Source organism: Heptranchias perlo, chromosome 10 (genome assembly GCF_035084215.1).
Source record: "Heptranchias perlo isolate sHepPer1 chromosome 10, sHepPer1.hap1, whole genome shotgun sequence".
NCBI classification, from domain to species: domain Eukaryota; kingdom Metazoa; phylum Chordata; class Chondrichthyes; order Hexanchiformes; family Hexanchidae; genus Heptranchias; species Heptranchias perlo.
The window spans coordinates 52590572-52617383 of record NC_090334.1 but is presented as its reverse complement, the minus strand read 5'-3'; the positions used below and the strand labels follow the sequence as shown (position 1 = coordinate 52617383).

The following is a 26812-nucleotide window of genomic DNA, read 5'->3' as shown; positions in this document are numbered from 1 at the left end:
TTGACCACGTCATCTTACTCCAGTGCCTCTCCTCCATTGTCCAGTTTATTGGGACTGCCCTTGCTTAGTGCCACTCAAATCGTAGTCGGAACATCTCCAGCAATGGCTTCTCTTCCCACCCGCATGCCATCACCTCCCAGGTCCCCCAAGGGTTTCCCCTTGGGCCCCTCTTCCTCATCTACATGCTGCCGTTTGTCAGCATCATTCGCAGACATGGGGTCAACTTTCACTTGCATGCTCACAATTCCTAGCTGTATCTCTTCAGCATTTCTTCTGACCCCTCCACTGCTTTTGTGCTGTCAAACTTATTGGCCGACATCCAGTTTTGGATGAGCTGCAATTTCCTCCAGTAGACATTGGGGAGAGTGAAGCCATCGTCTTTGGCCACACACTATGGAATTCCATCCCTAAATCTCTCCCACTCCCTTTCCTCCTTCAAGACCCTCCTTGAAACCCCCCTCTTTGACCAAGCTTTTAGACACACTTCCTAATATCTATCCCTTTTGGCTTGGCATCCATTTTGTCTGATTATGCCTCTGTAAAGCACCTTGGGATGTTTAAGGGGCTATATAAATGCTAACACTAGTTTATCTGTAGTATTTTTTATTTTATTTTCCATTTGTTGTTGTGCTGCCTTGTTCTGATGTTGCTTCTGGAAATAAATGTTGCTGATAAATATATTTTGTTTTTATTTACAGTAAGAATGGTCCCATCAAATAATTGTGATATCCCTGGACTCCGCATTAACATTTTCCCACTTGCACAGTGAAGTGCAGAGAAGTCAATAGACTGTTCCTGGGATGGTTCAGTGGTGGATTTACGTACTTACTGCCATAGGTGTATGAAGCTGCAGTTCCAGTAGTGAAAGTACCTGGATTGGTTACAGGAAAGCAAGTATAACTTGATCTGGTTCCCAGCTGGGATTCCCCGAGTCTGATATGCATCAGTACATTTTAATAGGGCAGGAGACAGCTTGTCTGCAGTACTTTTAGCATTCAACCAGTACAAGTAATGGATTGGCTGATTTTTCTATTCTTTCGATCCAGAAGCATGCTCTGTACAGCACAAATTCCAGGAGTCATAAACTGGAGGCGTAAATTTGGAATGTGTGGTTCCAGGGAGCAAAAGAAATAGTCAAGGTAGTTGCTGGTGTCTCACCTCTAGTTCAAGGACTTGTAGCAGCAGATTTTACAAAACTCAGTTCTATGCTAGGAATCCCTTAAAAATGAACAGCTATAATTAGCAATGCCATTGGAGAACTGTTGAAATTAGGGTTATAAATGCCTTTTAAAAGGGGGCTAAACACAATTGGCATGGTCATTGTTTGCTTATGCCAGTTCCTTTCCATTGTTGTTTTCTTTACTGAATGTTGTAACCACAGGAGTAACAACTTACAATGCTTTGTCTGGATCCTATGTTATCCTGAAATCTCTCTGGAAATTTTGGGGAAAGTAATGCCACTGGAACATTGTTGCTTCCTGTGTTAAACACATTTCCTATTTAAATCCTTCTCATTACGCTAGGGTTTTCGACCCCGCCGGATTGTCCTGAAGTGTCCAGGAATTAAAGATTAATCTCCCGGACGCTGCTGTGAGGAACCTGGGAGTAAAATCATAGGGGCATTAAAAAAAATGGGAGTAGGGAAAGAAAGGCTGTTTGATTAACAGTCAAGAATCATCCAATCGGGCAGCAAAGAGTCTGTTCGCTTCCCAGTTGACATGGTAAGGTGATGCACTGCAGGGTTGGACATGGCGGGAGCACGGGGGGCAGAGCAGGTGGAGGCGGGAGGTGATGTGTCGAAACCTCCAGGAATATGTCCAACCAAAGTTGGCAATGCTACATTACATAGATGAGATTGCTGCCTTGGGCAGTCAGCACTTTTGGCCAATGTGCCTATGTTGTGGGGGAAAAAAACCTTTTATTTATTCATGGGATGTGGGCGTCGCTAGCAAGGCCAGCATTTATTGCCCATCCCTAATTGCCCTTGAGAAGGTGGTGGTGAGCCGCCTTCTTGAACCGCTGCAGTCCGTTAGGAAGGGTGCTCCAGGATTTTGACCCAGCGACGATGAAGGAACGGCGATATATTTCCAAGTTGGGATGGTGTGTGTCTTGGAGGGGAACGTGCAGGTGGTGTTGTTCCCATGTGCCTGCTGTCCTTGTCCTTCTAGGTGGTAGAGGTTGCGGGTTTGGGAGGTGCTGTCGAAGAAGCCTTGGCGAGTTGCTGCAGTGCATCCTATGGATGGTACACACTGCAGCCACAGTGCGCCGGTGGTGAAGGGAGTGAATGTTTAAGGTGGTGAATGGAGTGCCAATCAAGCAGGCTGCTTTGTCCTGAATGGTGTCGAGCTTCTTGAGTGTTGTTGGAGCTGCACTCATCCAGGCAAGTGGAGAGTATTCCATCACACTCCTGACTTGTGCCTTGTGGATGGTGGAAAGGCTTTAAGGAGTCAGGAGGTGAGTCACTTGCTGCAGAATACCCAGCCTCTGACCTGCTCTTGTAGCCACAGTATTTATATGGCTGGTCCAGTTTAAGTTTCTGGTCAGTTGTGACCCCAGGATGTTGATGGTGGGGGATTCGGCGATGGTAATGCCGTTGAATGTCAAGGGGAGGTGGTTAGACTCTCTCTTGGAGATGATCATTGCCTGGCACTTGTCTGGCGCATATGTTATTTGCCACTTATCGGCCCAAGCCTGGATGTTGTCCAGGTCTTGCTGTACGCGGGCACAGACTGCTTCAGAATCTAAGGGGTTGTGAATGGAACTGGACACTGTGCAATCATCAGCGAACATCCCCACTTCTGACCTTATGATGGAGAGAAGGTCATTGGTGAATTAGCTGAAGATGGTTGGGTCTAAAACACTGCTCTGAGGAGCTTCTGCAGCGATGTCCTGGGGCTGAAATGATTGGCCTCCAACAAACACTTACCATCTTCCTTTGTGCTAGGTATGACTCCAGCCACTGGAGAGTTTTCCCCCCTGATTCCCATTGACTTCAATTTTACTAGGGTTCCTTGATGCCACACTCGGTCAAATGCTGCCTTGATGTCGAGGGCAGTCACTCTCACCTCATCTCTGGAATTCACCACCTCTTTTGTCCGTGTTTGGATTAAGACTGTAATGAGGTCTGGAGCCGAGTGGTCCTGGCGGAACCCAAACTGAGTATCGGTGAACAGGTTATTAATTACAATGAGACAGAAGTTACACAAGAAATCCTGGTACTCAGTAATGCCATTTTATACAAACCTGGGGCAGTGAAGACACCATGGCAGCCCAAGGAAAAAATTCTCTGCGTGTTCTTCCTTGAGAAGCTTCCTGTAGCAGCGACTCTACGGTGTTAGTACAAACATCAATTGTTTAAAATTTTGTGTTTGTACTTGTGAATTATTTCATTGATGCCTATTTGTTCTTAATCCTGTTATAAGGTCTTATCAGAAAACCCTAAAAGATATGTGTAATAGATAATTGATGGATTTTTTTGCTTAAAGGCTTTTAAGCTGAGTGAGCAGAGGATTCTGTGAGTGGGTTTTGATCAAATGAATCAGGCAAATTGTCCCTTCACAAAATGGAATTACAGCCAGATGAACAACTGAAGAGAATGTTGAAAAGTAATTGGGAGATTTTCTTGCTTCATAAAGCAAAGACAGAATTTGCATTTAGGACATCCCAAAGTATTTTGTAGCCAATGAAGTACTAGTGAAGTGTAGTCACTGTTGTAAAGTAGGAAAACACAGCACTCAATTTGCGCACAGCATGGTCCCACAAACAGCAATGAGATAAATGACCAAACTTTTTTAGTGATGTTGGTTGAGGGATAAATGTTGGCCAGGACATGGCCTGAGAGGACAGACGGGGTCTCGTTTTAACATCTCATCTAAAAGACGGCATCTCTGGCAGTGCAGCACTCTCTCAGTCCTGCACTGAAGCATCAGCCTCGATTGAGTGCTCTAGACTCTGGAGTGGACTCTGAACCACTAGTGAAAATTTCTTTTTAAATTATCTTTGAGTTAATAGTCTGTTCAGAACATGTTTAAAAACCAGAACTATTTGTCACCATTAACCAGTTCTGAACTTGTCGGTTCTATAGTAGCTGCATAGTTGTGAAGAGGAGAAAAACTTTTCAAAATAACTTCTGCGTTTACTGGAAAAGTAACCAAAATGATGAAGTGTCAATGTCTCCTGGGACAGAAAGTTATGAGCTACCTCAGATAGTACAATAAGAACACCCTGAGGGGGTTTCCCATTTCTTCCCTCTTTCTCCCCCTCACCCCGTGTATCTTCCACCCCCCCTTCCCCCGAGGCTTTCACATTGATGCAGTCCACATCAATGTAGTTTACATTAATAAGGAGAGCTTTTGTTCTTCTCCATTTGCTTTCTTTCAATTTTCTTTTCCTGTTTGCCCATTCTCCTGTGAAGGGACTGTGAGACTCATGCTAGTGAAATTCCATGCAAACCCTTTGATCCATGTGGCTGCTCTTCTTATGTGAGCCAGGACAATGCATGGGGTCCATCACAACTGAGCCCGTTCCTACCCTCAACCAACATACGTCTACATAGATTGCAACGAGGATCACTGGATAACAATCGAGAGTAGAATCCCTGACTACTTTTTCTCCCCCTTCCTAATCTGGGAGTGCTGAGACCATTTGTAGCTTTCCACTACTGTGCTGATGGAGAGTGGCTAATTCAGAACACACTGGTGATTGATCCTTGGATCCTCCTGGTCTCCTTGACTCAGTATCACACCAGTGGTGCAATAACCAAATTAATCATTGGGGAAGCCAAATTACAGGCTTCGTTGTGTCTTGCTGTGTGCTCTGGGTTGCTGCAGGGCAACTTTACCATGTTCTATCTACTTTGCAACAGAGGATATAGAAGTAGCAAAACTCATTACAGGGGAGATGAGGGGAATTCAAATAAATAAGAGATAATGGGAATTGAATCCATGACCACAGAGTTTCAAAGTAAGCATCTGAACCAGGCAGAACATTACTGATCACCAAGTGCAGAGTTCCTGTTAATAAGAGACTTGAATTTCCCATCTTCTACTTAGGATGACTGTACCCTTTGCAGAAATGATGTATGGAAAAGGGTACAAAACTAATGAACATGAAAACCTATAGGATTGAGGGGAAAGTGAAAGAAAGTAAACCTGAATAAAGACTTGCTCACATGCTTGGCGCACTTGTGTGACATGTACAGCCAAGCAATGGTTGATCATTCCAACCAGATCAATTAGATTAAACAGGTCATTAATTCCAGGGCACTGAGGAATTGAGAAATAAGAAACTTGTATGTTATTGATCGTATCCTACTGCTCTCCATTTTGTAACTTTGATGTACATATCAATTACGCTAAATATGAGTGTGATGTAACAAATAGTGCAAAAGATTAGAGGATGTGCTATTGGAATACAAGGTAAATTTGTCCTGCAGTTGTGTATTTTATTTTGGGATACGGGACTTTCCTCTTGCATCCCATATCGAGTCCTGGTATTTAACTCTGTGAAAATTCAGAAGGCATCATGCCAGTGAGACAGTGTTTAGTGGGGTTTGGATGTGCTGCAAGTTCTAAAGTCAGGCAGTTCTCTTTCAATAGAGAGACCTAAGAAGCTGAGAGCAGAGGAATATGATGCTGGTAGAGATGTACGCTGTGCTGTATAAACAGAAGACACCAACAAACTGAGGTATTGGGCTGTTTGGAAAATGATGAACTTGTACAATTATTCTAGTTGATTTATTGAAAAAATATTATGAATAAAGCAAATGATCTGTGGGCTGGTATGTTCGCCTATCCCACTTTCTAATATTCAACATTAATCTTGTATAAGATCCCTTATAGGTGCTTAGATATCACTTGAAAGCTGAAAAGAAGTCTTTGTGTTGGAGGGTTTTCTGTAGAATTTCACTTGAGTTGGATGGGTGATGATATGAGCTAGCAGACTGTCCTATCACGTCTGGGACCTGAATTCGAATTCAGTCTGAATCAGTGGAAATCCTAGTACGAAAACGTGCTTGGCTCTCCTCTAGTGTCAAACTGACACTATTACTACACCCAAAAGCTTTAAAGCAGGTTTGAAAATAAAACATTTTCACATCTGCCAGGCAGCTTTAGTAAAATGTAATTGGAATCTTATTTGATGTGCTATCTATTGAGACGTGGAAATCAGGCCATTAGCACTGATAACTTGTGCCTATTTTCAGTGTTTCGTTTTGAAGAGACCAACTTTCTGCCAGTAATTTGATAGCAAATCAGTGTCCTTTCTCTAAATGTGGCTGATTGTTAAAATCTGTAGTTTGAGAAACACTTACAAAGTTGTTCATCTTTGACTCAGCTGCCCCAACCCTCAATATTCTGTGCACAAGGTCAAATTTCCTTTTTAACATGAAATTAGTTTGCGGAGCAGCTCAGTATTTGTCACAAATATACAATGAAATATTTTCTCTTGTTTTATGTGTATTTTTTAATTAAAGTTGAATTATATTGAATTGCTGATGTTTTTAGAGTTGAGTACAATATTCTCAAGTGTCTTCTGTTGCATTTTGCTGCAGCTCCAAATTGTTTAGAATAATAACTTCAAGTTCTCTCCCCTTCAACTCCCTTTCCCTCCCCCCCTCCCCCCCCACTCCTCTCTTCCACTACCCCCCCCTCCCCCCCCAAAAAAAAATCCTTGGTTGGGAGAACTTCTCAGGACATCAATAGTTCCATGAATATTGTCAATATTGGGAGTGGGAGTAAGAAGTGCAGTTAAGTGATGCGGTAACAGACCTTTGTCGGGCTGGGGTTTTGCTTCCCCAGTAATATGGCTAAAACTGGGAAAAGCCATCTTCCCTGGATACTTGAACGCTGGTCAAGACTGTTATTTTAACTAGGTCTTTGCTGATTTTCCAGTTTCTTACACAGCTGCTTTCACTTTTCTATTCATTCTTGCCTTTTTTGTTGTCACAACAATGATTTTCCAATGAACAGGTTTATTTATATTGCTCAGTGAAAATGTTTCTATGGCAAAAACTCTGTAAATGCAGTGCCAGAATGCCAAACTGTTCTCTAAATATTTTTAATACAACTGGAAATATTCTCTCTCTCTCTCTCTCTCTCTCTGCCTTACGGGTCTCTTTCTCTCTGTCTGTGTAATTTGACACCATGTGTATTCAGCATACTGGGACCTACTGTTTTCCGTGGCTAACCTGTCTGAACACCAACAACACCTTTGATTGGTGTGATGGTGTCCCAGCCTAATATAAGATATGCGATTTGAGAACCTCTTATTCACTACTCACCTGACGAAGGGGATAATCTCCGAAAGCTTGTGATTTTAAAATAAAATTGTTGGACTATAACCTGGTGTTGTAAGATTCCTTGCATGAATTATATTGAATTGAGGTCTGACTGAGTTTTGGTGTTTAGTCTTTGACTTCAAACAATTTTCTGCATCTAGCAATATAACAATGGTATATATAAAAGCTATAGAAAGTTTATTTATCACCATTTTTCTTCAATTGGCTTGACGATTCTTATTTTAAAGTGGGATCTGCACTTTCAATTATTATGCAAGACTCTAGACTTTCGGAATAATTTATTATGCGAACTCTATTTTAGGATTTTCTTTCCCCCCTCCCCTCCCCGGGACTGGAGACTTGGGTATGTGTTTATTTTTGAATCACTTCTTTTGAGACAGGAGAGTGGTCAAGTTAAGAAATATTACACTTTGAGGAGTTTAAGTCAATCAAACTTGATGCAGTGGGATTGGATCGTGTCCTTTTGCCTCTTGGACCTGAGTTCAAATCCAGACCAATGAGATAAAAATCTCCTTTCTCTACTGGCTGCAAAGATCTCATATGAATTGAGTTTGACTGGAGTTTTTCCAATTCCCAATAGACAAGCAGGGTTCCTAAATCAAGGAGAGTGAGCTAGGCACAGCATATGTTTTTCCTTTATTCCATGTCCCTGGAGAAAAAAATAATTTAGTCTTTCCTGCTCCCCCCCCCCCCCCTATGGTATTCTATAAATAATAGGCAGACAGGAACAGAGAAGCATCCCTCAACTATCTCAACTGAATCTGAATGATAGACAGTCTTAACTCAAACCTTTTGCTTACTTGTCAAGTGCTTAACTATCTGAGCTAAGGGCTACCCAAAGAGGTGTAAGGAAGTAGCTAAGGAGTTAGTTTATGTAATACACTAAGAGAGCTGGTCTATTATTACTCCATGCTAAAAGCTACTTCTTTACAGATTTGGACGGCCATAGGCCATGGCAACAGCAAGAAACATAGAGTCGTCGGCACCACCACTTTCCCTCGAGTCTGTGGTGCACCTTCCAAATAGCAGGCTGGCATCTCTAAGCATGGAACCAGAGGATGGAGGCTTCAAGGAGAGGTTTGTGCTGAAACTGGAAAACAAGTACAAATGTGAACATTGTCGCCTTGCACTCTGCAATCCAAAACAGACAGAGTGTGGTCACAGATTCTGTGGAAGTTGTATAAAGAAAATTCTTGGGTAAGACCATTTATTAATTAGAAATTCTGATGTATAATTTTGGCTAAACTGAATTGATTCCTCTTCAAATGTTGTAATGATGGTTTGTTTGTTGATGATGCAGTGAATATATTGATATTTTAAAAAATTCTTTTGAGAACCTGTTTTATCTGAATAGATAATTTACAAATATTTTACAAACTATTAACTGTGATACTGTGACAGCAAAATACCTGAGTTGGATGAGGAATGTTTGTCACGAATAGTACAGCCTGTCTTCAAATACTGAATTACTGATAATTATGCTTTAGAACTAATAGTAACAGTGTGACAGCAATCCAATTTCACTGGGAATACTCACCATAAGACTTGGTTTACCTTTGGGTCAGTAGACCATGTATTGTGCTAACACCTGGAAAATCACAAGTCCCAGAGGCCATGGGAGAAGAAGCCATTTGGACCAAAAGGATATCTTCCGCTATTGAAAATAATATATATTGTTTTTCCAGTGACCTTTATCAATAAATGTTGATCGAAAGTCTGTTACAGATATAATTTGATTCAAAGCAGTATTTCTTGGAGATTAATTTAGGAGTCAAATTTATATGAATGATAACCTAATTTGAAGTATATAGTTCAAACAAATAGTGATGGAAAATGAGAGGCTCTGATATAGAGTTTGTAGGGATGGATGAACTCTGGAACCTGGAGTTGGTGACATTAGGAATGAACACATGGAACTATTGCCAAGAAATTCCCCACGGTGTCTTTTAGATGCAGTTTAGAGACCAGAAATGAACGTGTCTGGTAATATAACTTGATTAGCACCCAGACCATGAGAACTAAAAGGGAAACATGTCTTTTTAAATATGAGTTATGTATCCAAAACATTATTACTTTGCCATTAGGATTTAAATTATTGTGGTTACATTCTTATTTGATGTTTTATGTTTCTAGGAGTCCAAAACCAGTTTGCCCACTTGATAATGTGCCTTTATTTGAGAATACGGTAGGCAATTGAGTAAATAGTACATATTCAGTGTTTTAAGTTCAGTTTTAATACTTAATGTGGACTACTAATGTGACAAGATGTCACTTTTTTTTATATTTTCAAAGGTTTTTAAGGACATATGCTGTAAAAAAGAGGTCCTCGCACTTCAAATCTACTGTAGGAATGAGAAAAATGGCTGCAAGACACAGCTACCTCTAGGAAAACTTGAGGTAAATGATATGATCCAACATCATCAACTGGAGCATGTTCAGCAATTGCTGCATATATTTTGATGCATATTTAGATAACCAATGGACTAAGGTATGATTTAAGCTTTAATTTGGGGAGTTGAAAAATTCTAAAGGATCTGCCTCTTCATAAATGATTATGATCACTTGTATAATTTTATCATTTGAATATATACAAAAATCTCAATATTAGGTCTTCATTACATTATAACTGGCTCGTTAGTGATTTTATTCTGAGAATTGTATATAAAATTTAAGAAAATATTCACATGACTTGCCAATTAGATGACTGAGGTCCTATGTTATTGATCAAAATGGTGCTACATTTGAACATATAATAATCTCAATGAAAGTATTCATTTATTTGTTTCCTCTTCTCATAAAGGGTCACTTACTTGAATGTCTTTATCAGGAAGTCCGGTGTACACGCAGGGGATGCACGGAAATTGTGCAAAGGAAAGATTTAGCTGACCATTTAATTTCAAGCTGTAAATATCGGGAGCAAACCTGTAAATACTGCAGGAAAGAAATCACTATTGCAGAGTTAAAGGTAAGACACTGCAATAAATACATGTCCTCCTGTTTCTGCAACACATGTCATTAGCAGTGTTCATTGATATATTTATAATGTATGATCTTTCAAGTTTATTGAAGAAAAATTAGAACTGCACTAAAAGTATTGGCGCAATTCATAGTGTTACTGAGGCAAACCCCAAACCATGTTCGTACCCACCTTTGTAGTTGGTGCCATGATTTGTGTTCTTGGTTGTTCCCATGATTTGTGTTCTTGGTTGTTCCTTTTAGCTTTATTAGTGTTAAATGCTGTTTTAAACAATTGAAAAAACAAGTCCGCTATGCAGTAAGGGTGAGTGCTCCTGTGATGGGTGGTCAACCTGCTCACTTCTTGACATTATGTCAATGTGAGAAGAGCTCAGCAACTCCTTTTAAGCAGAAGGGAGCAAAATCAGAGCGCAGCTTTTACGCACCGCCTAGCAACTAGTAAGAGAGGAACTGATGGGTGGTCTAGCTCTTTTCACTGGAAATGGTGTGTGATATAGTAAGACCAAAGGCGTAGAAAGGGGACCATAAATAAGAAAAATCCTTAATCCCCTCAACTGCTGTGAATTTTTTTTTATATATATAGAGAAGTATTGATGGCTGCTGAGATCGGGCAAAGGTTTGAGTGACTTTATATGAAATAATCAGATTTCACGCAAACGCTGTGGTTATTTTTCTGTTGCATCATAATACTTGAAGTTTTATTTAATGTCTATGGCTGCAGTTCATTGTAATCAGCCAGTTGTGGGGGAGGTGTTAACCAAAATGACAACAGTTCAATCACAAATAACTAATGCTTGAGTGAATCAATATCCAAAGTGAAGCTGTTAAGCTTTTTCTGAGCAGCCTTAACCGGCTCGAGTGATAGAGTCATAGAGATATACAGCACGGATAGAGGCCCTTCGGCCCATCATGTCCACGCCGGCCATCAAGCCCTGTCTACTCTAATCCCATATTCCAGCATTTGGTCCGTAGCCTTGTATGCTATGGCATTTCAAGTGCTCATCCAAATGCTTCTTGAATGTTGTGAGGGTTCCTGCCTCCACAACCCTTTCAGGCAGTGAGTTCCAGACTCCAACCACCCTCTGGGTGAAAAAGTTCTTTCTCAAATCCCCTCTAAACCTCCCGCCTTTTACCTTGAATCTATGTCCCCTTGTTATAGAACCCTCAACGAAGGGAAAAAGCTCCTTAGTATCCATCCTATCTGTGCCCCTCATAATTTTGTACACCTCAATCATGTCCCCCCTCAGCCTCCTCTGCTCCAAGGAAAACAAACCCAATCTTCCCAGTCTCTCTTCATAGCTGAAGCGCTCCAGCCCTGGTAACATCCTGGTGAATCTCCTCTGCACCCTCTCCAAAGCGATCACATCCTTCCTGTAGTGTGGCGACCAGAACTGCGCACAGTACTCCAGCTGTGGCCTAACCAGTGTTTTATACAGCTCCATCATAACCTCCTTGCTCTTATATTCTATGCCTCGGCTAATAAAGGCAAGTATCCCATATGCCTTCTTTACCACCTTATCTACCTGTTCCGCCGCCTTCAGGGATCTGTGAACTTGCACACCAAGATCCCTCTGACCCTCTGTCTTGCCTAGGGTCCTCCCATTCATTGTGTATTCTCTTGCCTTGTTAGTCCCTCCAAAGTGCATCACCTCGCACTTTTCCGGGTTAAATTCCATTTGCCACTGTTCCGCCCATCTGACCAACCCATCTATATCGTCCTGCAGACTGAGGCTATCCTCCTCGCTATTTGCCACCCTACCAATTTTTGTATCATCAGCGAACTTACTGATCATACCTTTTACATTCATATCCAAGTCGTTAATGTAGACCACAAACAGCAAGGGACCCAGCACCGATCCCTGTGGTACCCCACTGGCCACAGGCTTCCAGTCACAAAAACAACCTTCGACCATCACCCTCTGCCTTCTGCCACTAAGCCAGTTTTGTATCCAAAGTGCCAAGGCACCCTGGATTCCATGGGCTCGTACCTTCTTGACCAGTCTCCTGTGGGGGACTTTATCGAAGGCCTTACTGAAATCCATGTATACCACATCCACTGCGTTACCCTCATCCACACGCCTAGTCACCCCCTCAAAAAATTCAATCAAATTTGTCAGACATGATCTTCCCTTGACAAAGCCATGTTGACTATCCCTGATTAATCCTTGCTTCTCCAAGTGGAGACTAATTTTGTCCTTCAGAATTTTTTCCAATAATTTTCCTACCACTGATGTTAGGCTCACTGGCCTGTAGTTCCCCGGTTTTTCCCTACTCCCCTTCTTGAATAATGGTACTACATTAGCGGTTCTCCAGTCCTCTGGCACATCCCCTGTGGCCAAAGAGGTTCTGAATATATGTGTTAGAGCCCCCGCAATCTCCTCCTTTGCCTCACACAGTAGCCTGGGATACATTTCTTCCGGGCCTGGGGATTTATCCATTTTTAGGCCTGCTAAAACTGCCAATACCTCCTCCCGCTCGATGTTAATATGTTCGAGTATATCACAGTCCCCCTGCCGTATTTCTATGTCTACATCGTCCTTCTCCATAGTGAAAACAGATGCAAAAAATTCATTTAGAACCCCTCCTACATCTGCCGGCTCCACACACAGATTGCCATTTTTGTCCCTAATGGGCCCTATTTTTTCCCTAGTCATCCTCTTACCCTTAATATACTTATAAAACATCTTAGGATTTTCCTTTATTTTGCTCGCCAGTGTTATTTCATGGCCCCTCCTTGATCTCCTAATTTCTTTTTTAAGTATCCCCCTGCACTTTTTGTACTCCTCTAGGGCTTCCTCCGTCTTTTAGCCTTTTGTATCTGCCAAAAGCCCTCCTTTTTTTCCTAATCCATTCTCGTATATCCCCTGACATCCAAGGTTCCCTGGAGTTCTTGGAACCACCCTTGACCTTTACGGGAACATGTTGCCATTGTATGGTCTCAATCTCCCTTCTGAAAGACTCCCATTGCTCCGATGCGGATTTTCCTACGAGCAGCTGATCCCAGTCCAGTTTGGCCAGATCCTGCCTTATCCTATTAAAATCGGCCTTCCCCCAATTTAGAACCTTTATTTCCAGCCTTTCCCTATCCTTTTCCATGACCACCTTAAATCTCACCGAATTATGGTCACTGTCACCAAAGTGCTCACCTACTAGCACTTCTTCCACTTGGCCGGCCACATTCCCTAGAATTAGGTCCAGTACCGCCCCCTCTCTTGTAGGACTTTCTACATGCTGGCTCAAAAAGCTCTCCTGGATGCACGTTAAGAATTTTGTACCCTCTGAGCCTTTTACACTCTGAGTATCCCAGTTAATATTGGGGAAGTTGAAATCCCCCACTATTATTACCCTATTATTTGCACAATTTTCTGAGATTTGCCTACATATCTGTTCCTCTATCTCCCCCTGACTGTTTGGGGGCCTATAGTACACTCCCATCAAAGTGCTTGCCCCCTTTTTGTTTTTAAGCTCCACCCATATGGCCTCATTAGAGGAACCTGCTAATATATCATCCCTCCTTATGGCAGTAATTGATTCTTTAATTAATATTGCGACCCCCCCTCCTCTTATACCTCCCCCTCTGTCTCGCCTGAAGATTCTGTACCCCGGAATATTGAGCTGCCAGTCTTGCCCCTCCCTCAACCATGTCTCTGTGACAGCAACAATATCATACTCCCGTGTGTTTATCAACACCTTCAGTTCATCCACCTTATTCGCAAGACTCCTTGCATTAAAATAGATGCCATCCAGCCTTGCCCTCACATATTTGCCCTGTCTTCCAAGCTGACTTGTTTTTTTCTCTACATTTGGCTGCACATCACCCCCTATTGTAGCTCCACTGTGTATCCCATCCCCCTGCCAAGTTAGTTTAAACCCCTACTGATCACCTACTGAATGTTTTTTGTTGATTTTCTACAAAGTGAGAACAAAACTGGGTTCTTATTCATCTTTAATGCTAGCTGCCTCCAGTAAAGTCCATTACATTGCACTTTTACTTTTCTGTCAAACTTAAGCCAACGAGGCACAAAGCCAGACAGCTTTCAGGATCTATGTATTATACAGGAATTCAGACAATTGAATCCGTATAAACTGTACATAAGCCTGTATCATGCTACACAAACAGTGTCTATAATGCCTTCTGTGGCAATCAGAACTGTCGGCATCAAGGAAATGCCACTGGTGAGATTTATCATCGAGCGAGGACACCTGGGTAAGGTACTGGGAGGCTGGTGCCTGTGGTACCATATCCCAGCCGAAGTCAAGAGGAGGGGATAAGGTTTGTGGTGGGGGGAGGGGGGATGGCAGACTGAAGAGTCATTTAAACGCACGGAGCTGCGTTTTAAAATGCAAGTGACTGAGACTACATTTCTGATCGAATGCCTTCAATCACTTTGCCATCGCTCTTGGCGGTTCCACATGTAATTTCTGTAACTAAGTAAAAATAGCCACATTAAAAGAATACATATAAAAACTGCACGTGACTGGAAGTAAACAGATGGGTGTACGTTAATAGGTAGGCGCCCAATCTTAGGTTCAGATAATGTCTTTAAACACTTTAGCAAACTATTTTGAGGGGTTTTTTTTGAAGAAATTGAAGGTTTCTCTTTATCTTCTTCTAGAAACATGAAGACTTTGACTGTCCGTCGTTCCCAGTCCCGTGCCCTAATAATTGCAATTCCTGTATTCTGAGGGGAGAGGTAAGTGGGTGTTTTTAAGTTCCTACAGCACAGTTTTAGTAGCTGGACATCTCTGATTATGGATTCAGTTAGTATTGAAAAAGAACTTTGACTGCAAGATACAACATTAGAGTTTAGTTCTCTCGTAAGAAAATCACCTTGTAGAATTTATCCCTTCAAATAAAAGAGCAAGAGAGAAGCCCCTTTTGATTGAAAACTAGAGGGAAGAGCAATTTGTGACTGTAAATTGGCACTTGTAGAATGGAGTTCTGTTGTGAGCCAGAGAATCTGCCTTCATTTGTAGGATTTGCTGAGTTGTGCACATCCTAATCCAAACTTTAAGATGGCCTAAGCTTGTCATCTCCCTCCTGCCCTTCTTGAATGAGAGCTGAATTCCAGATTTGAGATGGTGATTTGTCCGAGCTCTTCCATGCACAAGCAGGAGGCTGTCTCAGCTTGATTGCTAAAGAACATCATAGGCAATAAGACTTCTTTACTGCATTTGAGTGAGAGCTGAATGCACTCTGAGTACTTACTGCAAATAGTGAGAGTATATAAAAAGTTTATGTCACACTTGTGTCCTTTCACCCACTGAATTTAAAAATGTTGTGTTCCTCATTATGTAATAATATTGCAGTGAATGTAAGAATATTGCAAACCTGTTTGTGAAGATGGGTTTATGATTTAATTACACACATTCCAATTGTGGCCAGATCAGCTTTCAGCCCTTAAAACAGCATTTAGGATTCTGTAAGCAATTCATTATTTATAGACACAGAATGCCAAGAGCTGGACAGGGTGGTGCCGTTGCTTTTAAATGCATTTCCCCCCAACAATTTTCTTGCCTTTTGTCTACTCCACTAAAGATAATGATTAATATTGGAGCATGGTGCCACGGGCACTGGTAGCACTCTACGGTACCTTCATACATGAGGTTAATCGACCAAGGAGACAGTAGCGGAACATTTGGATAAACATAATTTAATAGGACAAAGTCAGCATGGCTTTATGAAGGGGAAGTCATGTCTGACAAATTTGCTTGAGTTCTTTGAGGACATAACGTACAGGGTGGATAAAGGGGAACCAGTGGACGTAGTGTATTTAGACTTCCAGAAGGCATTCGACAAGGTGCCACATAAAAGATTATTGCTCAAGATAAAGAATCACTGGATTGGGGGTAATATTCTGGCATGGGTGGAGGATTGGTTATCTAACAGGAAGCAGAGAGTTGGGATAAATGGTACATTCTCGGACTGGCAACCTGTAGCCAGTGGTGTTCCGCAGGGGTCGGTGCTGGGTCCCCAACTCTTTACAATCTATATTAACGATTTGGAGGAGGGGACCGAGTGTAACATATCAAAGTTTGCAGATGATACAAAGATGGGAGAGAAAGTGGAGAGTGAGGAGGACATAAAAAACCTACAGGGGGATATAGACAGGCTGGGTGAGTGGGCGGAGATTTGGCAGATGCAATACAATATTGGAAAATGTGAGGTTATGCACTTTGGCAGGAAAAATCAGAGAGAAAGCTTATTATCTTAATGGCGAGAAACTGGAAAGTACTGCAGTACAAAGGGATCTGGGGGTCCTAGTGCAAGAAAATCAAAAAGTTAGTATGCAGGTGCAGCAGGTGATCAAGAAGGCCAACGGAATGTTGGCTTTTATTGCTAGGGGGATAGAATATAAAAACAGGGAGGTATTGTTGCAGTTATATAAGGTATTGGTGAGACCACACCTGGAATACTGCATACAGTTTTGGTGTCCATACTTAAGAAAAGACATACTTGCTCTCGAGGCAGTACAAAGAAGGTTCACTCGGTTAATCCCGGGGATGAGGGGGTGGACATATGAGGAGAGGTTGAGTAGATTGGGACTCTACTCATTGGAGTTCAGAAGAATGAGAGGCGATCTTATTGAAACATATAAGATTGTGAAGGGGCTTGATCGGGTGGATGCAGTAAGGATGTTCCCAAGGATGGGTGAAACTAGAACTAGGGGGCATAATCTTAGAATAAGGGGCTGCTCTTTCAAAACTGAGATGAGGAGAAACTTCTTCACTCAGAGGGTAGTAGGTCTGTGGAATTTGCTGCCCCAGGAAGCTGTGGAAGCTACATCATTAAATAAATTTAAAACCGAAATAGACAGTTTCCTAGAAGTAAATGGAATTAGGGGTTACGGGGAGCGGGCAGGAAATTGGACATGAATTTAGATTTGAGGTTAGGATCAGATCAGCCATGATCTTATTGAATGGCGGAGCAGGCTCGAGGGGCCGATTGGCCTACTCCTGCTCCTATTTCTTATGTTCTTATGTTCATCTGATCTTGTGCTCCACCAACGTCCACAAACACACATTTGCTGATGAATGTCGATCAGGAGTGGGAATCCTGGTTGATTTTTTTTTTCTATCCTCTCCCTTGCTTGGGGACACTAAAGCCAATTATAGTGCTGCCAGCACTGTCCTGGCTAAGATCAACTAATCATCACAGACCAAAAGTTTCGTACCACATAGAAGTTTACAACACAGAAGGAGGCCATTTGGCCCATTGTGTCTATGCTGACTTGATTGCTTGAGCAATAAAAAAATAAATCCCACTGACCTGCTCTCTCCATATAGCAGTGTATCATCTTCTGCTCCAAATGTTTATATATCTCTTAGAAGATGGAATGGTCTCTACGTCAACTCCTCCCTATGATGATGCACCAACAACTATTTGCATAAATTTCTCCTGTTCCCTCTCCTCACCGTTATAAAATGATGACTCCTCATCATGACTCACTTATTGGAGGAAATAGACATTCCCTATTCAGCCTATCAAAATCTTCATAATTTTAAAAACTTCAATTAAATCTCCTCTTAGTTTCCTCTGCTCCGATGGAAATTGTCCCAGTATTTCGAGACTCTAAATAGTTTCTCATCTCTGGTTTCATCCAGATGAATCAACAATGTATGCTTTCTATGGCTTTACTGTCCAGTGCTCTAACTGTAGCCTAGTCATTACCTTGTGAAAAGTTATCATAACTTCTTTATTCTTGTACTCTATACACCTATTTATAAAACCCAACATATTATTGGCTTTTTTATGGCTTTATCTGCCTGTGCTCACACTTTCAAGGAGTTTGTATTTGCAACCTTAGGTATCTCTTTTCCTCCACACCCTTCAGCACCTTTCCATTGAATATATGCTCCCATTACTTGCTTTTCCTCTCAAAACGCATCATCTCACATTTCTCCATAAGAATAGGGAAACGGGTAGAGGGGGAGGAGTAGCCTTAGTGGTTAAGGATAAAATTACTTCAATGATAAGAGAGGATATAACAAGCAGTGGAGACTTTATGGTAGAATTAAGAAATAGAAAAGGATTTAAGACTGTAGTGGGAGTTGTGTATAAGCCCCAGGTAGCATCTGTGAAGTGGCAGAATGTATAAATGCAGAGATTAGACAAGCATGTAGCAAAGGCAGCATGGTTTTAATGGGGAATTTTAACTTTCACACTGATTGGGATAAGCAGATGAGCTCATGTCAGAAAGGTAGCAAATTTCTTGACTGTTCAGGACAGCTTTCTGCAACAATATGTCCCAGAACCAACAAGGGGGCAGGCCATATTAGATTTAATAATGAGGAATGAGCCAGATTTATTTAACAGCCTAACTGTGCATGAACATTTATCTAAAAGGGATCATAATGTGACTGAGTTCAGTGTTGAGTTTGAAAGGGAGAAACTCGTATCAGCCACTAAGATTCCAAATTTAGGTAAGGCCGACTTCAACAGGATGAGACGGAGACTGTCCACAGTAAACTGGGCAAATCTGTTAATGGTTAAAATGACAGAAGATCAGAGGGAGGTGTTCAAAAAATAATTTAACATGATACAGGACCAGTTTATATCCCTAAGGGGCAAGAGCTCTACTTGCCAAAAAAAACAGCCATGGATGTCAAAAGAGGTAAGGGACAACATAAAACTAAAAGAAAAAGCATGCAAAAAAAAGCTCAGATCCTGGTGACTGGGAGAGATACAATGAACAGCAAAGGGTGACAAAACAGTAAGAGCTACAAAGGGGAGTATGAAAAGAAACTTGAAAGGGATATCAAAATCAACACACACAATTTTTACACTTTTATATTAGGAAAAAGAGGGTGGTCAATGTGAGCCCTTTTCAAAAAAAAACTGATGATGGTGATATTATAAAAGAAAATAAGGAAATGACGGACATGTTAAATAATTACTTTGCGTCAGTATTTACAGTAGAGGAAGAGAATAGCATGCCGGACACCCCAAGGAAACTAATTTTGAATCAGGGACAGGGACTCACCATAATTAACATAAGCAAATTAACAGTAATTAAGAAAATAAAGGCACTAAAGAGTGACAAATCCCCCAGACCTGATGGTTTCCATCTTAGTGTTTTAAAGGAAGTAGGTGAGAACATTGCAAATGTCCTAACTATAATCTTCCAAAGTTCTCTCGATTCAGGGACTGTTCCTTTTAGATTGGAAAATTGCACATGTCACTTGCTATTTAAGAACGGTGAGCGGGGGGGAAACCAGGGAATTGTAGATCAGTTAGCCTAACATCTGTTGTTGGGAAATTACAAGAGTCTATAATTAAGGATAGAGTGACTGAACACCTTGAAATTTTTCAGCTGATCAGAGAGAGCCAGCGTGGATTTGTGAAGGGTAGGTCATGCCTGACAAACCTGATTGGTCACCTCTTCAAAAAATTCAAAGTAGTGGACAGGGGAATGTCTATGGATGTTGTTTATATGGATTTCCAGAAGGCATTCGATAAAGTCCCTCATAGGAGACTGTTAGCTAAAGTTGAAGCTTATGGAATTGAGGGCAAGTTATTGACCTGGTTATGAAATTGGCTGAGCAGCAGGAAACAGAGAGTAGGGATAATGGGCAGGTTCTCAAATTGGCAGGATGTGACTAGTGGTGTCCCACAGGAATCGATGTTGGGACCTTAATTATTCACTGTATTTATTAACAACTTAGATGACGGGATAGGGAGCCATATATCCAAGTTTGGCGATGACAAAGATAGGCAGCATTGTAAGCAATGTAGATGGAAGCATAAAATTAGATATTAATAGATTAAGTGAATGGGCAAAACTGTGGCAAATGGATTTCAATGTACACAAGTTTGAGGTCATCCACTTTGGATCTAAAAAGGATAGATCAGAGTATTTTCTAAATGATGAAAAGCTCAAAAGAGTGAGATCCTAAGAGACTTAGGGGTCCATGTACATAGATCATTAAAACGTCATGGACGGTATAGAAAATAATCAAAAAGGCTAATGGAATGCTGGGCTTTTATCTAGAGGTCTAGAATACAAGGGGGTAGAAGTTATGCTAAAGCTATACAAAGCCCTGGTTAGGCCACACCTGGAGTACTGTGTTCAGTTCTGGGCACTGCACCTTTGGAGGAATATATTGGCCTTGGAGGGAGTGCAGTGTACGTTAACTATAATAATACCTGGATTCCAAGGGTTAAATTACGAATCGAGATTACACAGACTAGGGTTGTAGTCCTTGGAATTTAGGAGATTATGGGGTGATTTCATCGAAGTTTTCAAGATGTTAAGGGGAACTGATAGGGTGGATGGAGAGAGACTATTTCAGCTGATTGGGGAGTCTAGGACTAGGGGATGTAGCCTAAAAATTAGAGCCAGGACTTTCAGGATTGAAGTTAGGAAACACTTCTACACGCAAAGGGTGGTAGAAGTTTGGAACTCTCTTCTGCAAACGACAGTTGAGGCTAGCTCAAATGTTAATTTTAAATCTGAGATTGATAGATTTTTGTTAACCAAAGGTATTAAAGAATACAGGGCTACGGCGGGTATATGGAGTTAGGTCACTGATTAGCCATGATCTCATTAAATGGGGCTCGAGGGGCTAAATGGCCTACTCCTGTTCTTATATCCCAGTGTTCTGCAATAATTTGCATCTGCCACTTGTCTTCCTGACTTTACCAGTGTAAATGCAGGGAGCCAGCATATGGATGTTTCTCTTCAGCAATGCAAAATAAAGGTGCTTTTAATCTCTGGTACGTGGCCTGAATATCTGCCCTTGGATGTGTAGATGGTTCCTCATTGGGGCCACTGAGCAATCTTTTATACAGGATCATTTGGGGCTGATGCCAGTTGTTGTTGGTACTAAATGAGCTGTGGCTATTAATTTTTGTACAGGGTGGGGGGCAGTTCTTGTGACCAGTGTCTTTGGTTGTCACATTATTAGCTCTGTTTTCTTGTCCCTATTTTTGTTCAGTGAAATTTTCTTTCATTTTTTTACTTGCTATAGTTGTGGGGTGTTTGTTCAGGTGATTTGAGGGCTTTTTATTTAAGGTCGATGATTGTACAATCGTTCTTGTTGGGAGAGGACGGCCCCAGGACCTGATACCTACAGGGACAGTGTTTTGTTTTACTTTTAAACTAAATTTTTCAATACAGTTCTTTGTTTAGATGGTGTCACTGATGACACAAAATGCAGCATATAATGAAAATCCGCTCTCTTCAAAGTTGCAAATAGGCTCCTTGTCCCAGTATTAAACTTGGTGGCACTCAGCCTCTGAGGGACATTCTTACTTTAGGATCAAAATAGTGGAAGACTGCTAAAGGAGTGAACTGGTTTTCACATCATGGTTTGCATTGGCTGACTGAACGATGCTGCTTGTGTGTTTTAACAGCAACGGACTGGAGCAATCAGAAGAAAAATAGTTTAAAAATCACAAGCGAAATACTGCGGATGCTGGAAATCTCAAATAAAAACAGAAAATATTGGAAAACACTCAGCAGGTCAGGCAGCATCTGTGGAGAAGGCAACAGAGTTAACATTTCAGCTCGAAGACCTCTCAACAGACCTCAAAATCAAAATTGGCAACTTTAACATTGGGCCAGAAATTGCTCCGAACGCGAACTAGCAGTGCTCGCCGCTCATTAGATTTAAAGTTGCCCACTAAGTTACCACGTTCTTTTAGGCGGCAACTTCCTTGTAATCCAAGTTCAAAAAACTTCAGCCCTCTTTCCCAGGCTGTGTGAGTGGTGAAAGGATCTCTAAGGCCCCTCAGCAATTCAACTTGAAGCAAGCCATGCTGAGAGAACCAGGAAGTGCAGTTCATTCACAAACCGCACAAACTAACAACAAGGAAGTGCCAGACAAAGTTAGTAAATGTACAATAAAATGAGATAGAGAAAGTGAAATGAAAAGAGGGTAAGATTAAGAGACTCAGATAAAAGAGGCAGAAGGAAAAAGTAAAAAAAAATGTTTTTAATTTTTAAAAAAATGTCCATAAACTATTAAAATCAGGAGTGATGAGACTCCACATTTTAAAAAGTTAATTTTTAGTGCCAGAGAGGTTGTTTGGCAGTCATTAATACTTACCATGCTGTTGAAACTTAGTTTAGACCTAAAAAAAACTCAGCGTTCGTGTTTTGTGGCGAGATTAGTTCGTTTCCTGCTGGGCAGTGCAGCAATGCTGGTTTATTGATTGCAGCCGCGAGGTCCCTTTAATGCAAAGCTGAGACATCACTGGTGAACCAGCAAGTTCCAGATTTCCACATTGGACTGCGCATGTGCGGTCGGTGGAACTTGCTCTTCGATTTTGCCACGAATAATGGTGAGCGCTATTCGGCTTAAAGGCACTTTCCGGCCCATTAGAGTTTAGATCTTTAAGTAAAACAAATACATCTACAAAGTTTGAAAGGTTTCCACTATAAGCTGCATTCTGTGCCTGTCAGTGTTGTTTTTATTTCTTGACTGGTATTATGAATAGCCTTCCAGTTACCTGGAGGCTACCCTTCTATAAAAATGCATGATTGAGCTGCTCACTATTACAAAGCATATATCAAAAATACTCTTTGTTTTCTTTCTGCAGTTAAATAGCCACCAGTTACAGTGTCTCAATGTGATCATGCCCTGCCCTTTCACCCAGCATGGATGTAACTTCCAAGTTAGTACAAAACCTTATTATTTTTATTCCTATTAAAGCCTTACTATAAACAGAAAAAAAAAGTTTCGATAATACTAAAATTCTAGGGGTAGATCTTGGTACAGATGGAAGCCATTCTTGAAATTGCAGAGAGGTGGAGGAAAGAAAAAATGTCTGGTATCTTTTCATTCTATTGTGGGGGGGTTATAGTTTTCTAGTTTTGACAATGTATTATAGTTTTGACAATGTAACATGTAAAACTAAAGGCACACTTTCACGAACTCGTACGGTATATTTAACCATGAGCACGTAGCTGAACATTTACAATCTAATCTTTTTCCATTGCTTTCTGCACAAGCTGCCACTGAATTTTCTTTTTTATATTGTTGTAGGGAACCAACCAGGATCTTAAAGTGCATGAAGTTGATGCTATGGCTCAACATTTGAACTGTGTGCTGATTAGGAATGGAGATCTCGAAAATACGGTAATCCAAGGGAGAAAAAGCTGTCAATCTGCTTAGTCCGTCAAAGTGTTTTAAATCAGTGTTAAAATGTTTCTTTTTAAAAGTTTGTGCTTGGCGGGGAAACTGAATAGTGTGTGCGCACCTGATCACTCTTAAGTGTGTGTGCTGCAGGCGCAAGACTGCAGCCAGACTGATTTCGGGATGGGGGGGGGGGGGGGAGGGGGAAAGTCTGCAAGATCACTCTCTGTGAAGCCAGCCTAACAAAATGGCTGCAACAAATTTTATGAACCTGTTGCGTGTCTTGATCATTCTTTAGAAAGGAAAGTTGAAACCTGTTAGAATCATAGAAAGGTTACAGCATGGAAGGAGGGCATTCAGCCCATCGAGTCCACACCGGCTCTATGCAAGAGCAATCCAGCAAGTCCCACTCCCCCGCCCTATCCCCGTAGTCCTGCAAATGTTTGCCTTTCAAGTACTTATCCAGTTCCCTTTTGAAGGCCATGATTGAATCTGCCTCCACCACCACCTCAGGCAGTGCATTCCAGATCCTAATCACTCGCTGTGTTTTTTAAAAAAAAAGTTTTTCCTCATGTCACCTTTGGTTCTTTTGTCAATCACCTTAAATCTATGTCCTCTGGTTCTTGACGCTTCCACCAATGGGAACAGTTTCTCTCTATCTACTCTGTCTAGATCCTTCATGATTTTGAATACCTCTATCAAATCTCCTCACAACCATCTCTGTTCTCGGGAGAACAACCCCAACTTCTCCAGTCTATCCATGTAACTGAAGTCCCTCATCCCTGGAATCATTCTAGTAAATCTATTCTGCACCCTCTCTAAGGCCTTCACATCTTACCTAAAGTGCGGTGCCCAGAACTGGACACAATACTCCAGTTGTGGCCGAACCAGTGTTTTATAAAGGTTCATCATGACTTCCATACTTTTGGACTCTAGGGGCCCGATTTTAGCACCCGCTACCGGGTGCGTTCTCGGCGGGGGGGCCTCGAAAATCCCGAAATCCAGGTGCGGGACCAGATTGCGCCTCGATCCCGCCCACTTCCGGGTTCCCCGATGACGCGCCGGTGTGCGCGCGCAGCCCCCGCTGGTGGGAATCCCGCAGGCAATTAAAGCCAGCGGGATGCCACTTGAGTGTATTTACTTTGCTTGTTCAGGTCATTAACTGACCTGATTACGGGACTGTGTGTGATTTTGGATAAACATGGGACTGTTTCACACACTGGGGGAAACACTCCCAGTTGAAATGGACGTGTTGCAGCCGTCAGCCTGTGGCAGCTGCAAAGGTCCGTTTGACAGGTTGGGGGGGGGGTGGGGGGGGAGACCATTCTGTCACTTGGGACAAAGTTTGGCCTCCACCACCCTCCTCCTGATGGTCGAAGTCACCAACTTGCACACTTACCCCGGGGTCCGGAGACATGTACCTACCTTGCGGACCCCCTCAGATGTACATCTTGCGGATGGGGGCCGCCGTAGCTGCAGTCATGACCTCCTCGGAGGGCGAACAGCATCACCAGCCTCGCCATCCACGCCGTCCACCTCTGACACGTGGAGCTCCACAACAGAGTGCTGTGACACATCCACCTGTACAGCAGGAGGGAGGGCTACCGCAGAGAGAGATGCGTCGCAGAGGGCACTACCCTCGCCACAGGGTCCACAGACCGAGGCTCAGCCTCCTGGACCTCTCTGAGCAGCAGTGCACACGGAGGCTCAGAGTCAGTCGACATGTAGCCGTGGACATCTGCAGCCTCTTTCATGCCGAGCTGCTCCTGGCTGGCCCGTGCACCATCTTCCTACTTGTCGCTGTCAAAGTCACCACTGCCCTCCCGAACTTCTGCTCCACAGCCTTCCAGGCTGCAACCGGGGACATCCCCGATGTCTCTCAGTCGTCTGCGCAGAAGAGCCCTGCAAATACACCTACACCCACTCTGCAGTGACACACTGGGTGGCATCAGTGGTGGGTCCTCATAGGGATACCCAGGAGCGGGCATTATTGCACAAACCGGACAGGATTCGTGAAGACATGGCAGTAATGGTGCCAATATAATGTGTGATGTGAGTTGTTCTTTAATTCAATAGAAGTAAGAACCATGACAAACCCTCAAACACCCTTGTGCATCCCCTTCATGCTCACGACACGTTTGCCTTACGCTGCCTACTGCACATATGTGATGCATGCCCTGTGGCTGCAGCACAGGTGGTGGCAGGTTGAGTGAGGCTGGCCGTGAGAGAGATGCACGAGAGGGTGAGTATGGGATAGAGCCATGAGATTGTATGAGGATTGGGTTGAGTGGTAGTGGCGGGGTGAGTACTCGCGAGGTGAGTAGGTGCAGGTAAGATGAGGATGAGGTTTGAGTGGGTATGAGGGGTCATGTGATAGAATAGTGTTGGCAGTGCCGAAGGAGATGTGGGGTGGGGGCAGTGTTGTGGCAGACGGAGTGTAGGGGAAAGACTACGTGTTCTCACTGTGGCTGACCTACTGAGGTCATTGGAGCGCCTCCTGCACTGTATGCAGGTGGGCGATATGTTGGTGGCGCTGGTGACCTCCTCTGCCACCTCGAGCCAGGCCTTCTTGGTGGCAGAGGCAGGCCGCTTCCTCCCGCCTGCCGGGGGGAAGATCTCTGTCCTCCCCCTCCTCCTCACCCCATCTAATGATACCTGGGGTGAGGCATCATTAAACTGGGAGCAGCCTTCCCCCTGGGCTGCTCCATGCTGTAATTTTTGCTGTTTGTGGCAGCATCTGTCAGTGGAGGACTGCCCCTTTAAATAGAGTGCCTCCAGCTGACAGATCTCACTGCGCATGCGCAGTCCGCCCGACGCGCAGATCAGCAGCGGGGAACCCGGAGGAGCAGGTAAGTGGATCCAATTAGTGTGTTGCCTGCTACGATCGCGCGGGCAACCCACTAATTTCACGCGCCCGCTGGCCCACCCGCCCAGAACCCGCACCCCTGGTAAAATCGGGCCCTATGTCTCTATTCATAAAGCCCAGGATCCCGTATGCTTTTTTAATCACTTTTTCAACCTGCCCTGCCACCTTCAACGATTTGTGCACATATCTCTCTGTTCCTTTACCCCTTTTAGTGTTGTGCCCCCTAGTTTATATTACCTTATATCTAGTTATATTGCTATATTATATGCTATATCTAGTTATATTGCTATCTCTAGTTACATATGTTCTAAAAATACATCACACCCCTAGTTTCAAATAACGAGCAGCAGGAAAGGTTTCCTTGGAACAAACAACGTGTGAACCAATGTTCGGAACCCAGTTGCAGTAGTTTCATTAAAATCAATCTCTGAAGAATGGTGCCGTGCAGTAGAACTCCCCGTTGCTGATAGGCTGTTGTTTCGTTCCACATCATGTTGTGGTTCTTGCTGTCTCAATCACCTGTGTCATTTAAATATCCAGCCCATAATCAAAGTTCTATCCATATTGCAATTCTCTCGGGCTGCACGCTATTA

The 26812-nt window shown here is 42.6% G+C and overlaps 1 protein-coding gene across 3 annotated transcripts in view; it reads left to right on the top strand.

Annotated features, from left to right (window-relative positions):
• The window catches only part of traf3 (TNF receptor-associated factor 3), a 92146-nt gene that overhangs the window by 41898 nt on the left and 23436 nt on the right, over nucleotides 1–26812 (top strand). For 2 of the 3 annotated variants that reach the window (XM_067991771.1, XM_067991772.1), the window contains exons 2-8: nucleotides 8231–8494; nucleotides 9431–9482; nucleotides 9590–9694; nucleotides 10098–10262; nucleotides 14890–14967; nucleotides 22818–22892; nucleotides 23264–23356. In XM_067991771.1, the coding sequence (XP_067847872.1) occupies nucleotides 8250–8494; nucleotides 9431–9482; nucleotides 9590–9694; nucleotides 10098–10262; nucleotides 14890–14967; nucleotides 22818–22892; nucleotides 23264–23356 (813 nt within the window). In that variant the 5' untranslated portion in view covers nucleotides 8231–8249. Of the gene's footprint in view, nucleotides 1–5605; nucleotides 5686–8230; nucleotides 8495–9430; nucleotides 9483–9589; nucleotides 9695–10097; nucleotides 10263–14889; nucleotides 14968–22817; nucleotides 22893–23263; nucleotides 23357–26812 lie in introns of those variants that run through there. The other variant, XM_067991774.1, reaches the window with a different exon arrangement.